The following is a 15,307-nucleotide window of genomic DNA, read 5'->3' on the forward strand; positions in this document are numbered from 1 at the left end:
CACTTTCTGGAGTGTCATAATCGACTGCTGTGCCCTCCCTGCTGAGGGATCCTGGGGAAGAAAGAGGATTAGGATGTGCAAACTTCACTGTGTTTGCTTAATAAATCTGTGCTCCTTGTTCACCCCATTGATGTGACAATGTGCCTTGGCACTTGGCCATGGCTGTGCTTAAACGATTGTGCTTTTCAGTGTTGACAAAGGACTAATTCCATAGTCCTAATGGAAAACGTACAGTCCTCAGTCACGCCGTGCTGCTGTGGCACCAGGGCTCTCACAATGCACAGCTCTGGAGGAGTTGTTTCTGAAGAAAGGATGAAACCTGGGCTAATTGCTTGAAGATAATAAGTGGAACTTTGCTGAGCTGGCAGAAGGAGGGGTCCTTGGGCAGGGCTGGAAAATATGCATTATTCATGGTGTCCAACAGGGCAGCACAGCCCCTGTAAAAGAGGCTCTGGCCTGGCAGGACATTTCTGCACTGCACAGTGCTCTGTGAAGTCTCAGTGAGGGAACAAAGCTTGTCATTAAGGACCATTCAGGCTCTTTTTGGATTAGACTGTAGTGCCAAGCTTTTGTTTGGATACTTCTGGTTCCTTTCTGATCTCTAAGAGCAAAAGAGGAGGGGCCCTCAGTCTGGGAAGGAGCTCTGGGTTCTCCCATGGCAAGAATAACTAAGGGTTGTCAGGGATCAGCTTGAAAAGGTGAAGAGCAGAGACCTTTCACTTGTAATGTGAAAATAAGATGAGTTACTGGTCATCCTGGAAGCACTGAGCCCACAGTGTCAATAGGGGAGGCTGAAAGAGCAGTTCCTGTGAAATATGTGTTACTCAGACATGACTTCTGGGAGCTGCTGCTCCCAAGTTTTTGCATTTGTTTTGGGTTATTTTGAAAGAAAAAAAGACACCATCAGACAGTTCTCAGACTTACAAAGAGCTGAAACATGCTGATAGATTTTGGCTGTGCTTGGGGTTGTTTCTCCACTCTGGATAGTGAGTGGTTTTGCTCTTAAGCTTCACCCCTTTTTTGTTTGCATATTATTAATGACTTTACAAGCACGAGCTGCTTCCCAGAGTCAGTGATTTCCTTTTATTAGACACCATTCAGTTGTTTTGAGTAGTCTCAACTTGTGTTTGGTTACTTGTGTTGATGCTCTGCATCTCCAGGGCTGAGATGAATTGCCTGTGCCCTTTTCAGCCTCTGGTGTCTCTGCTGGTGCTGTGTGGCTTCCTCAAGGGTTTCTTGGGAAATGCAGAAGCGTGCGGGATTGATTGTCCATCTCATGTCCATGGACTTCCCAGAGATTACCATTAAACCCGCTGTAAGAAGCTTACTGTGAAATTCGTGAGGCTGGAAGAGCTGCTGTGAGGCAAATTAAACTGGCATAAAATATGAGCTGTGGCTGTTTAAACCAAACCCCAATCCTGCCTGGGGCCCTGCAGTGCCCCAGACCTGCATCTGCCCTCTGTGCCCCCCGGGCTCTTTGGCTGTTATGTAACCCCCAACAATCAGCACCCTGAGGGCATTAGTGCTGCTCTGTGGGATTTAGATGAAATGTGCTCGCTGGGTGGGCCTGGCAGAGAATGTGTTTAATGGCATTACTGGGAGGGCAGACTTGGTGCTCAGGGTGGGGGAATGATGCAGGACAGGGCATGCGGAGAGAGCAGACAGCTGAGAACACGGTGGGGCTCTGGGGTTTGCTTTGGGCTTGGCTTGGATCCGGGCTATTTTCACTGCGGGACAGGACAGTGCAGCTGTGTGCTGGTCTCCAGTGCAGGGGTGGGGGCTTTTTTGGGAAGGACCTTTCAGATAATGAAATCCAGCCATCAGCCCAGCACCACCACAGCGTCCAACACTAAACTGGGTCCTCAGGAGCCACATCCACTCATTTTTTCACATGCTCCAGGGACAGCGACCCCACCACTGCCCTGGGCAGCTGTGCCAGGGCCTCACAGCCCTTCACAAAATCCATAGTAAACCCTAAAATACTGAGTGCAGGGGAGAAGAGCGGCTGCTGCAGTTAGAAAAGGAACTGCATTTCATGGGTACCTTTTATCTCTTCAAGCTAAATGTTGGCTTAATGCAGTTGATGCCTATCATTTAGAAACCCAGTTTATATCCTCTTTCATAATTATACTTCTCAGTGTTTGGTAATGCTCTTTATACCTTGTTTAATCTTTTTGTTTTGTCAGATGGCTGTAACAGTAAGTCCATAAAAGCAAGAGGAGACCAGACCTTTTGTCATTTGAAATATTAATTTTTTAACATACAAGAAAATAAAAGAACTGTTTGTGGATGGCAATAAGAAATTTGTTTTGATCTTTAAGTAAAATTATCTGTCTCACAAGAGAGGTGAGACAGGTAATTCCTTTTGCTGTATACTCTTGGCAGTAGAGTTGTGCTGCTAATGCAAAGGTAATAGTGTTTTCTTGAATAACTAAACCCCAAAATATAGTAGCAAAAATTAGCCAGGATATTTATTTAACCTCAGAGAACATGTTTTATGGGAGGGAGTGTTTGTTTCACTGCAGGGATGTGCCCTGTATAGCAAAATGCTCTTGTGTTTGCTGAAAAGTGCTGCTCAGTGGAATGTCTTCCCCAAATAATTTCCTCTGGTATCACCTGCAGGGTCCTGCACAGCCTCGAGTCCTTGTGGTGAGGCACCAGGCAGGCAGAAGTGCACTCACCAGTGTGACTGCTGGGATTAAATGAACTTTAAAGCAGAGAATTCCCAGCTCCCAGGATGCAGGGAACAGCCGTGGCTCCGAGCCATGGGGGCTTGTGGGGATCCTGGGGGCTGGTGCTGAGCCATCCCTGGGTGTCAGAGGATAACCTGAGGGCACGGGGAGGGATTAGGGGCACGGGGACAGAGGGTGGCACGAGGGGATGCAGGGTGGCACAGGGAGACGGAGGGTGGCACGAGGGGATGGAGGGTGGCACGGGGGATGGAGGGTGGCACGAGGGGATGGAGGGTGGCACAGGGAGACGGAGGGTGGCACAAGGGGATGGAGGGTGGCACAAGGATGGAGGGTGGCACAAGGGGATGGAGGGTGGCACAGGGATTCAGGGTGGCATAGGGACAGAGGGTGGCACGAGGGGATGGAGGATGGCACAAGGATGGAGGATGGCACAAGGATGGAGGGTGGCACGGGGATGGAGGGTGGCCCAGGGATGGAGGGTGGCACGGGGACGGAGGGTGGCACGGGGATGGAGGGTGGCACAAGGGGATGGAGGGTGGCACAAGGATGGAGGGTGGCACGGGGATGGAGGGTGGCACGAGGGGATGGAGGGTGGCACAAGGATGGAGGGTGGCACAAGGGGATGGAGGGTGGCACAAGGGGATGCAGGGTGGCACAAGGATGGAGGGTGGCACGGGGATGGAGGGTGGCACAAGGGGATGGAGGGTGGCACAAGGATGGAGGGTGGCACGAGGGGATGGAGGGTGGCACAAGGGGATGGAGGGTGGCACGGGGATGGAGGGTGGCACGAGGGGATGGAGGGTGGCACAAGGATGGAGGGTGGCACGGGGATGGAGGGTGGCACAAGGGGATGGAGGGTGGCACAAGGATGGAGGGTAGCACGAGGGGACGGAGGGTGGCCCAGGGATGGAGGGTGGCCCAGGGATGGAGGGTGGCACAAGGGGATGGAGGGTGGCACGAGGGGATGGAGGATGGCACAAGGATGGAGGGTGGCACAAGGGGATGGAGGGTGGCGCAGGGACGGAGGGTGGCACGGGCTGGTTTGGAGATTAGTGCCATGGAGTGGCCGCAGCTGCCCAGCAGTGCCAGCTCAGTGGGCAGCGAGAGCAGCGTGGGCAGGGGCACCCCCAGAGCTGCCTGGCACCCGGCTCTCAGGGCCAAACCGGGCTCTGCTCCTGGCCTCAGAGGCCTGCCACGTGCTGGGCAGCGTGGCCAGCCCAGAGAGGGTCGAGCTGGCACAGGTGGGTTTGTGCCTGGTTTACCCTCGGGTACAGAAGCAGCTCCTCCCGTAGGGAGAGGTTTGTGTTAGGAGTGATTCTCTTGGCTGCACTAGATTAAAAAGGGCTATTTGAATTCAGGTCTGTGTTGCTTTAAAGGTTATTTTGGGAGGAAGAAAAGTAGACTGGTCTTTCATTATTAAATCCCGTTAAACTCCAGGATGTCTGTTGGGATGATTTTAGACTGTCAAGTTTGCATAACTCTGCAAACAGAAGTGAATGTAGTTTTCAGGGGTTTTTAATTTTAAATTAAAGCTTCAACTATCATAGAATCATGGAATGGTTCACTGGTTCACCCAGTTCCAGCTTTCTGCCATGGGCAGGGATACCTTCCTTACACACTGCATAAGCATAATTTTTTATTTAAACTTCCAGATTAATTTTCTTTGATCTTGTAACATAAACTACATTGTGTTCTAGTTTAATTTAATTCATTTTCAGACTTTGAGCAAAAAATGCACAGCTAGTCCTTGTGTTAGAATAATATCTTTTAATGGGAATCATGTCTTGCTTCCCCAAATTTTAATCTATGTCTGCATTGAGGAGCTGCTTCATTTACTCTGTATTCCTGGTTTATCTACAGGATTAGATGTTTTTCTGGAACCAGCTTCCCTATTCCTTAGTGAAATCCTTCCTGAACTGCTCTTCTGGAGCTTTATTCTGCCCTGCACCGCTCAATACCTTCCCTGATTCAGATGCTAATGTGTGGCGTCTGGCAAGGGACCGGCATTAGCATACTGAGAATAGATTTGAAAAAGACCTTTTTTATTTGCGTGCTTATATTTTATAAATAGCCTGAAGGGGAGGATGGGGTGTTTTGTAAATGGTTTGCAGAGCTGAGATCCAGTGGGCTCGTGATTGCTGTGGCATTTCCATTACCCCAGTCCCTTTCGAAGGTGGAGCCTTTGTTATTAACACCTACACAGCAGGAATGATGCCGTGAACTCTCTTACATTTTTTTTTTTTAATGTTTACTATTCTTTAAATGTTTGCATTCTCATGGTACTTCCTTGGAATTCGGAAATTGCAAGCAGCAAAGATGGTGCTCCCTGGGGCACTGGACCTGCTGCAGGTGGGGTTTGGGAGTGGAGGCTGTTGAGATATTGGGTAGGAACTGGGTTTCTTCCACTTTGTAAAGGAAAGTGTTTTAAAATCTATTCCCTGTGACTGAAGTGTGCCTGAAGCATGAATGTGACTGCACCCATAACAATTCCAAATGTGATGTAGAAATGTTGAAGCAATTGAAACGGTGAAGAAGGAACTGGATTGCCTTTTATAGTTTTTGTTTTCCCCCACAGTTTTGTTGGCTGCAGTTACCTGACTGTGGCCCATTCTCTGCTTTTCTTGTATTGAATAAATGTGATCTTCTCCCTTCTGCCTTTTGCTGGCTGTCCTCAATGGCATCTCAGTGAAACCGGGCTGGGATTTTTTCTCTGAAACTGAGCTGGTGCTAATAGAGAGACTTATGTGAGAATTAGATCTTTTTGTAAGACTTTCACTAGTCACTGCTAGCCTTAGGTGCAAAGAAGCAGATTTTCTGTGTGGAGTAGCTCCTTGCTAAGCCTCTTACTGAGCTAAAGGCCTGCTGGAGTGATCTCTCTGTTAGTGAAATCAAAGGTGCCAGGCTGATGGAGCAGGGCACATTTGTGTACTCACACTCACAGGGGTGACTTCCCTCATTGCTGTGCTGGGACAAGTCCTGTTTGTCTTGGTAGGAGTCCAAGGCAAACCTGATCTAGACTCAGTTCCACAGAGAAAGGCTGGCTCTGCCAAGAAAAGGCATTCCTGTGTGGATGTACATAGGGACTTTTAGAGACTACTTTTGCTTCAGTTCATCTTTCTTCTCTCAGGTTTGGAGTTTTCCATCCCTTGTGGTGTAAATGTTTGTCTTCCTGGTACTTTGTGCATCTTCAGATAGATCCAAGTTAATGCTGCCCCAGCCAACATGTGGATGTGGTCTAACATCTCCTTCTTGATTTATGTCACATTTCTGGTTTATTTAAAGCCCTTCCAAACTCACCTTAATTCAGTGTGTGCTGGTCCAGGGGGTGCCATTATTTATGGACATAATGAAGGACACATTTATTGCACTCACGTGAGGCTTTCAGAAGAATTTGGTTCTGTTCAGCTCAGCCTCAGTCCCCTCCTTCCTCCAAAAAGAGAACTCAGGAAAAAGACTCCTGATGGGGTTTATTCCATGTGGGGTTTGCTTTGCCAGCTCCTGGTGAGTGAGGGAGCCAGGGGAGGTCATTGCACTGCCCAGGGCTGTTCAGCCCTGGTTTCCTCAATGTTTAGATGCTGCTCTGACTGCCTGTGAGCGTGTCAGAGCTGTTGGGAGAATAAATAAATAAATCCCAGCTCTGGCAGAGGAGTGGGAGTGTGGGTTAGTCTTTGCTGTGACACTGAGGAGCACTGGAGAGAGAAGTGCTGGAGAGAGGATGGGTGATAAGAAATAAAGACAGACCCAGAGAGTTTATTTGGGAGCCAGCCAGAGTGTAAACAAATCACCCAGGGAGATGAATTTGGAGTGATACCAAGTGAGGAGAGGCTGTGAATGGATAAAACCAGAAGGTAATTTAAGAGCATGAATATATACTGAGATCAAGAGGAAATCTTATCTTGATCCTTGTGTTTGGAAGGCTGCAGGAGGGAGGATGGGAGGTGAAATGGAAGAAATGGGTTTATTTTAGTCAAAACACAGAGGAGGAATAAAGCCTTATCATTCGGAGGGGACGGGTGGATAAAAGGAAATCATCCCAGTGTGAGTTGGAAGGTCGGTGGCAGCATGGAGAAGGTGTGAATGTGTCTGTGTCATTCTGTGAGCAGCTCTGCCAGTGTCACAGCATGAGGGACAAACTCCAGGGCTACTGAGCCCAAAGGACTGCGGGGTTTGAATGAGCATCTCACCAGTCCAAGTACACGGAGTGCCGGGGTTTAAATTACAGCACTGTGTGCAGTAATAGAAAAAATGTAAATAAGATGAGCATGAAACAACTATAAAATGTTTTCCTTCAACATAGATGAAAGTTTTCTTTGCCTCCTTTGTTGTGAGGGTGTTCAGACAGATGAGCTGTTCCATTTTCCTGTGTGCAGAAGGTGGCAGTGAAGAAAGAATAGTCTCCCAGCACTGCCCACTTTCTGTCACTGGAGGTTCAGGTCAGAGCTGGGGCGTGCCTGGCAGATGCTGGGCAGCCCGTTAGCCATGGCATTAGGGGGTGAGGTGGCCGTTCAGCTGAATTTGTTCTGCTCTGCCTCACACAGTTGAAAGATGCATGAGTGTGATGCAGTCTGGGACGCAGATGGTGAAGCTGAAGAGTGGAACCAAGGGGCTGGTCCGTCTCTTCTACCTGGACGAGCACAGGACCTGCATCCGATGGAGGCCCTCCCGGAAGAGCGAAAAGGCAAAAAGTAACCTCCTCATGTTTCTTCTAATTTTGGGGGCAGTTCAGTGTTAGAGTGTGACTTACAGAGCCACACAGGGACTCGTGGGCTGATGGGAGATGCTTGGTCTCGCCCCTGCACTCCCTTTCTGTAGCCTCAGCCCTGTGATGTTCCAGGCAGTGCTCAGAGCCTCTGGGGCAGCCGGCACGTGGCACAGCCATGGCAGGGAAACATTCAGTCCAACAGGGCTTTGGGATGTGAAGATGTAACATTAATAAAGTTTAATGCCTCTGAGCCTGAATAACTCAGAACTGGGAGAAGCAGGAAGAGGCTGGCTGGCTGTCCCAGCGTGGCCTGTGGCTTCCCTTTCCCCCCAGTTGTCATCGACTCCATTTACAAAGTCAGCGAGGGCCGGCAGTCGGAGATCTTCCACCGCCACGCCGAGGGCAGCTTCGACCCCAGCTGCTGCTTCACCATTTACCACGGCAACCACCTGGAGAGCCTGGACCTGATCACGTCCAACCCCGAGGAGGCTCGCACCTGGATCACGGGGCTCAAGTACCTCCTGGCCGGGATCAGCGACGAGGACTCGCTGGCCAAGCGCCAGAGGACGCACGACCAGTATCCTTTGGGGGGCCAGGCCTCCTCCTGGCTCATATTCCTGCCTTGGTTTCCAGGCACCTCAGCACAGCCTGTCCTTTCTCCTCCTATTAAGTGACCAAAACCCTTCCACTGATTGCGATGGAAACCTGAGCAATAGGTTTGACACGGACACTTCTGTGTGTGATAAAGCATGGGCTGTGCCTTGGGGACTGGATCAAACTGCATGGGAGTCAGGGGATAGGCTTGCATTTTGTTAATGAATTCCTTTTTGAAGGGGAGAACCAGTTATTTCTAGTTATCTCAATATCTCAGTAACTCCTGGCCATCTCTGTTGCTCTTGTGTAAGTCAGATGCCTGTGTCCTTTCCAGCTTCCATCGTTTGTCAGGAGCACAAATTCTTTAAAGCTCCTTAAATGTTTGTTGTAGCCCAGTAGCCAAAGAGAACCTCATGTTCTCTGAATATTTTCTTCATGTGCCTTTTTTTTTCCAATAGTTTTTTTCACAACAGTGATGACTAAAATGTTATACACAAAGAACACTCTTCCCCCAAAAACCAAACCCCAAGGCCATCTTAATTAAAATTGTAACCTATCTGTTCTTCTGCCTCATGGAACTCTCCAGTGGTACTCCTGGAGAATATACATATTTCAGGTATTTTTAATTTATATCTCCCGTGTTTGATTCTGATTCATAGCAGGCACAGGTCCATTGGGGTTGTATTGCATGCTCTGTTGCACCTGTCCTCAGCTTGCTATATTTAACCATGGCTTTTCTGAGCTGCTCCTGTCTGCTGTATCTTCTCTCCTGGTGAAACATCACTGCAAGTCCCGTTTTATCCAGTGTGGCAGCTGGGAGCCTGCACACAGAATGGCCCTGTCCCACTCCCAGCTACTGCAAGAACTTAGCAGGAGGTGCTGAGGGATATTTGTGCAAGGAGGGGGTGAAAGGTGCTGTTGGGAGGTGAAGCTCAGGTAGAATGAAGGGACGGGTGGAAGAAGATCCCAGAGTAAGCCCAGCAATATTTGAAACCTTTGGAGCACATTCTCAGAGGAGGAACCAGCACCAGAAATAGGAGTGCAGAGGGGCTGAGCTGTGAACTGAGCTGTGAATAATTGCCATAAACCAGTTGTGGTTTAAGCACTTGGCTGAGCTGTAGTAAGGGCAGGGGCAAAAGGGTTCTTTCCTGAGCTGCCCTGCCTCCTGTCCATGGGGAGAGCCCTGTGTGCCTGTCCTTGACACGCTGGCAGCTGGGTGAAGCAGACCTTCGAGGAGGCTGACAAGAACGGGGACGGGCTGCTGAACATCGAGGAGATCCACCAGCTGATGCACAAGCTGAACGTCAGCCTGCCCCGCAGGAAGGTCCGCCAGATGTTCCAGGTGCGTGCCTGCAGCACCAGGCAACAGCCAGTTCTGGGCACAGCCAGGGCAGGCTCTGCAGCTTGGGACCAAAACCACAGCACTCACAGGCTTCCTCAAAGTCTTACCTTTCTGTAGACAAAGAGGCATCAGGACATTGTTTAAATGGCGTGAAGCACACAGAAAAGTTACCAGTGTTACTCTTTCTGCTGCATTGTTGGATTCAGCTCTGTGAACTGAACTGTACAGTGCTGGCATTGGTGGACAATGAAGTCACTCTGTTGCTACTGAAATGTTTATTTCATTTCCTTTATGGAAAATTATTTAATAGAAACTGGCTTTATGCAAGTAAGTAAGTTTTCTTTAACAACTTCCTCATATTTAGCCATTCAGATTTGATTGATTTAGAATCAATTTTTTACTTCTGTTGTCTGAAAACAGCTCCCATTTCCCACCAGTCCTTGTGTTTACTGCAGGAAAGGAAAGATAAACCAAGGACATAATGGAGAGCAAAAAAGGTCATCTTCACTTTTCTAAACCAGTACCAGCTCAAAGCTGGTTTGCTGTAAAATATGGGAAAGTTGAAGAATCTTCTGTTCCTCATAAATTCCCCACTAGAGATACATCTTTGGAGTCTGGAGTTACTCCCAAAGACCTGGAAACTGGTGGGGTGGTGTTGCAGAGATCAGTTTGGGTTGTACTAGTTCCCACAGATTATAAATGTCATCTAAGGTATGTAATAGATCTAAAATGATTTAAAACCCCATTCAACACCATTTAGCTGAGAATTCCTTTCCTCCCAGCTGCCTTGCTGTGATAGGAGTTTGCAGCTCCTCTCTGCATGGGGACCCACACAGTGCCTGCCAGCAGCTCTCCAGAATATATTCTTTGTTTTGAAAATCCAAAGCAATCCTCTTAGGCAGATGTTCACAGGAAAAAAGCTTGTATTAGTGTGTGCTAAGTACTGTTTTCTTCTCTTCCTACCTCTGAGGAGAAGCAGCAAATGCAGCCTGGAGATGCTGGGTGTATGTTTTGGTGGGGAGTCTCAGTGCTGCTGCAGAGTTGCCCCCTCTGCAGAGTGCTGCTGGGGCTGAGAGTGCTGCAGATTAAATAATGTGCATTTAAGACTCTGACATTGTCCTGGATGGTTTAAGACATCAGACTGTTGTTGGGGAAGCCTTGGGTGATATTGTTATGCCTCTTGCTGTGTTTTAATCCAGGATAACTGCAGGGCATACAGGAGGGCAAGAGATCAGAATAAAGCCCAGGGTGAGCCACTTTCTGGGGGAAATAAATATGGAATTAAAGAAGGAAATTAGAGTTTAATGGGGAATCTGTGGCTTTAGTTTAGTAACCATTTTCACCAGAAACCCCAGAGACGATGATATAATTTTGCAGTTATTTTAGCCTGTTAGATTTTGTGTCTGAACAGTCTCACAGACTAGAATTTACTACCTTTCTGTTGGTGTACACAAGTCCTGCTCTGTTTTATTCCCTGATTTCTCCTATGCTGAGCATGTTTACCTGAGTGTCATTACCTCTTAGGAGGCAGACACAGATGAGAACCAAGGAACCCTGAACTTTGAAGAATTCTCAGTGTTTTACAAGATGATGTCCTTGCGTCGAGATCTGTACCTGCTGCTCCTAAGCTACAGTGACAAGAAGGATCATCTCACTGCTGAGGAGCTGGCCCAGTTTCTGAGGGTGGAACAGAAGGTAGGGCAATATCTGCACCCATGTCTATGGCCATGCACTTACATTCGACTGTAGGGAAAGGATTTTATGGAAAATATTAACTTGGGGCAGAGGGCAAAGCACAGATGTGACAGAAGAGAGTTCTGAAGGTTTTATTGTTTTTTGAAATGCTTCTAGAAGGAGTCTGAGCTGCTTTGCATGATTTTTGAAGTGCCCAGGATAGCGGTGTGAGAGGGTGCTCAAGGACCTGGAGCAGGAAGAGGAACACATGGCAGAGGTGGGGGAGCTGCCTTTGGGGTGCACAGGGACATTATGGACCTGCTGATGCAGCAGAACCCTGGGGCTGTCAGGCCTGGCATTCTGCATGCTCTCAGTGCTCTGTGTGCCCTCCTGAGAGCACGGCGTGGTCTGGGGAGCTGCTCTGCTCAGCACTGCTCCAGCACAAACCACAGACACTGAAAGCAGCAGCTCCTGCAGGTGAACCTCTTGGCTGGGCAGGCTGGAGGCACCTTGCAGCCCTGTGCCCCCTCCCAGTGCCAGCACTGGGAGCTCAGGAGATTCCCCTGAATGTCCCCAGTGCCAGCATTGCCCCAAAAGCTGATTGTGCTCCCAGCCAGGAGGCAGCTCCCCAGCGCCCTCAGCACCCAAACAGCATCTTGGTTTTGCTGTTGTCTGGGTGCTTGGAAATCTGTGTACAGTCTGTTCTGCTCCATCTGCTACTCATTTGGCAGGACATGAAACACTCTGCAGCCTGAGGACAGAACAAAAGCGGGTTGGGGTTTTTGTTAGCTTGCTAAACTGGCTTTTTTAGGAGAACTCCCTGTTTAGGAGAACATCCCATATTATTTTTAGTGGAGTACTCTAAAGTATAACAAAAAAAAGAATGGCCAAAGTCATCACCTCTCAAGCTACAATTAAAAAAGCACAAATGTGTGGACTTTTCCCCAGCAGATGCAGCTTTGGACTAGATTAGACATTTCCATTCCTGAAGCACATGAGAACCCCACACTGGGCCAGCAAGGAGCCATGGGGGATAATGGAAAAGTGAATTTGAGCCAGCTCGTACCAGAACAGGGCCTGCTCTGAGCAGCGTTTGCAATCAAACACCAACCTGAGCAAGGATAATCAGTTATTTTTTCTACTGAATTCTTGTTTTTTTATTATCCTGTGTAATTCTGCAGCATCTCAGTATGGTTGGCTTAGCTGGGACAGTACAAACAGTGAACAGGATGATGGCACAAGAAAGGTGCCAGAGGTTTGAGAGCCAGTATTGTCTTCCTGTGATGTTGGTAGTGGAGAAATGAAATCCACCCAGTCCTCATTCTCCCTTTGGTTCTCTACAACTCAAGGCAGTGAGGAAAGATGAGATGGGAGCTACTCCTTTCCTTTAGTTCTGAAGGAAATATAAGTGAATACTTGTAAGTGCCCCACAAATCAGTTGGAACCTCAGCTGTGGCCTAGCTGAAGCTGTTGACAAAATTCCTATTTGTTTCAGAAAAGCTGCTGTTTTTCATTTCAGAATGTAATTATTTCTCTCCTAGCCTGTGTGTTACAGTGAACTCCCTTGGAAGTAATGAAATCATAGGAGTGGAAAAGGCATGAAAATGAAATCCAAGCCTGCCAAATCTTTTTGCATGTCTAAGAAGATTATATTAAAGAATATAATGTCATAGTTCTCATTTCAGCAGTATTGGCCAGTACAACTATTAAGGCTGCTAAACAGCTAATTTTAATCTTGAGACTAAAATGACATAGGTTTTAATTGATGGCTGCTTCTCACTCCTGTTTGTCTCCTCCAAGTTAAGTAGATTTTCACATGCTGGTGATGCTAAAAATGAGTGTACCTCCACTGTTGTTTTTGTGCAGATGAATAATGTGACACCAGAATATTGTCTGGACATCATACAGAAGTTTGAAGTGTCAGAAGAAAACAAGAAGCAAAATGTTCTTGGGATTGAAGGTAAAAGTTTTGTTTTCAGAGTGAGTTTTGTGTTGCCATGCTGCAGTGGAGTGGAAATGCTTTGATGGTGTTTTGGTGAGGCTTTTGCTGTCCCCTGGATCAGCAGTCGGGAGTGTGGGTGTGTTTTGTGAGCCAGGGGGGAGATGTGAGTAGGTGTGGCGAGGCAGCAGCTCTCAGCCATCCATCACAGCCATCTCAGCAGTGGGGCTGGATGCCTGAGGCTGTGGGGATTTATTGCTCACTCTTACAAAACTGTCCTGTACCATGCAGGTTATCTACAGCCTGCTCCCAGTGAGGTAATGAGAGCAAAGTGTTCATTCTGCCTTGGCTCTGGGGGTCTGGGATCCTGCACAATCCATTCTTTATGCTTCTGTGAAATAAAGTACAGATAGCTGCATTTTCATTGGGCTTTAATACCTGATTCCCATTGCTTGTGAAAGCACTTGTAAATTGTATGTTTATTCAGAATCCAATTTAGTATCAGATCAGCCTCAGAGCTGAGGTGAAATAGATTAAAAGCCATGTTGTTTTCCTTTGCCCAGAAGGAAGCTTCTGTGGAGCAGCATAATGTACGTGGCGATTTGGGGAGGGGGGAAGTAGGAATTTTCCTCCACATGGTATTTAAATCCTGGGTATGGCCCCCCTTCAACAAGCTTCTGATGTGACCCAGGGCGCTGCACTCAGACTGAAAAAAGGAAAGTAAAACAAACAAGCTGTGACACTTAAACAATATTTCTGCAAGCATTTCTGCTCCTCTTAACCTGCTGCTGCAGCTGCTTTTATCTCTGAGCTGCTTTCAGGGCTGGTATTGTTTGCACCATCCTTTGCAAATATTTTACATTTCATTCTTAAAGGAGGTATTTTTAAAACTTTCTCTGTACAGTGCTGCTCTATTTAGAGGGTATAAATGAAGTGCCATCTTCTTGAATAAACTTGCAGGAAAAAGAGAATTGTGAAGTGAGGATGATGGGTCAGTGCCTTGGCTGCTGATGCACGGTCCTGCTTTGGGCAGCTGCTGCCCTGCGTGCCCCCATCCGTGCTGAGGGCACTGCCATTCACAGCACAGGAGTGCCACCAAGGAGCTCTGCTGGAAAAGGCATTTGTGTCTGAGCCAGGGTGGCCTCGCTGTGCCCTGGCATCCGCAGCCACTGTCAGAGGCTCAGCTTTGGGAGGGCTCAGAGCGCTCTCCCCGTGCCCTGATGCGTCCCTGTGCCCGCAGGCTTCACCAGCTTCATGCGCAGCCCGGCGTGCGAGGTGTCCAACCCGCTGCACCGCCAGGTGCACCAGGACATGCAGCAGCCCCTGTGCCACTACTTCATCGCCTCGTCCCACAACACCTACCTGAGCGGGGACCAGCTGCTCTCCCAGTCCCGCGCCGACATGTACGCGCGCGTGCTGCAGGCCGGCTGCCGCTGCGTCGAAGGTGGGCAGCACGGGGCTGCATGGGGCTGCATTGGGGCTGTATGGGGGCTGTATGGGGTTGTATGGGGTTGTATGGGGCTGTATGGGGCTGCATGGGGGCTGCATGAGGGCTGCATGGGGGCTGTATGGGGCTGCACGGGGCTGCACAGGGGCTGGCAGCACGAGGGCTGTATGGGGGCTGCACGGGGGCTGGCAGCACAGGGGCTGCATGGGGGCTGTATTGGGCTGCATGGGGGCTGCATGGGGGCTGCATGGGGGCTGGCAGCACAGGGGCTGTATGGGGCTGCACAGGGGCTGGCAGCACAAGGGCTGTATGGGGGCTGCATGGGGGCTGGCAGCACAGGGGCTGCATGGGGGCTGTATGGGGGCTGCATGGGGGCTGTATGGGGCTGCACAGGGGCTGCATGGGGCTGTATGGGGCTGTATGGGGGCTGCATGGGGGCTGCATGGGGGCTGTATGGGGCTGCACGGGGCTGCACGGGAGGAGCACTGCAGGAGCACAGGAATGGATGAGATTGGGGACATCTCTTAATGTGTGACTTTTCTGGTTTCTTGACAGTGGATTGCTGGGATGGCCCAGATGGGGAGCCAGTGGTGCACCATGGCTACACCCTCACTTCCAAAATCCCCTTCCGGGACGTGGCAGAAACCATCAATAAATATGCCTTCATCAAAAACGAGTAAGTGTGGAGCCAGATTTGAAGCTATACCTGTTTTCTGTAGTTAATCCCACACTGAAAACAACCATCAAGCCCAGGAAGTGCAAATATTCCTTCAGGCACATCAGGGTAGATTCTGTTCCCCTGTTTATTGCCCATGTTGTGTTTATTGTTCAGCTGCACAAGCTCTTCCCATCAGCTGAGGGAGAGAGTTCTGCCTAAGTTGAACCTTTTTGTGCTCTTGAACTCAGCAAGGCTTTG

At 49.0% G+C, this 15,307-nt stretch overlaps 1 protein-coding gene across 1 annotated transcript in view; it reads left to right on the forward strand.

The window, feature by feature from the left end:
- PLCH1 (phospholipase C eta 1) overlaps window positions 1-15,307 on the forward strand; it is a 56,492-nt gene that overhangs the window by 12,846 nt on the left and 28,339 nt on the right. Inside the window, exons 2-8 of the mRNA XM_066556330.1 lie at window positions 7,232-7,378; window positions 7,729-7,972; window positions 9,202-9,331; window positions 10,856-11,026; window positions 12,872-12,965; window positions 14,185-14,388; window positions 14,947-15,067. Of these exons, the coding sequence (XP_066412427.1) occupies window positions 7,232-7,378; window positions 7,729-7,972; window positions 9,202-9,331; window positions 10,856-11,026; window positions 12,872-12,965; window positions 14,185-14,388; window positions 14,947-15,067 (1,111 nt within the window). The remainder of the gene's footprint in view (window positions 1-7,231; window positions 7,379-7,728; window positions 7,973-9,201; window positions 9,332-10,855; window positions 11,027-12,871; window positions 12,966-14,184; window positions 14,389-14,946; window positions 15,068-15,307) is intronic.

Source organism: Molothrus aeneus, chromosome 10, assembly GCF_037042795.1.
Source record: "Molothrus aeneus isolate 106 chromosome 10, BPBGC_Maene_1.0, whole genome shotgun sequence".
NCBI lineage: Eukaryota > Metazoa > Chordata > Aves > Passeriformes > Icteridae > Molothrus > Molothrus aeneus.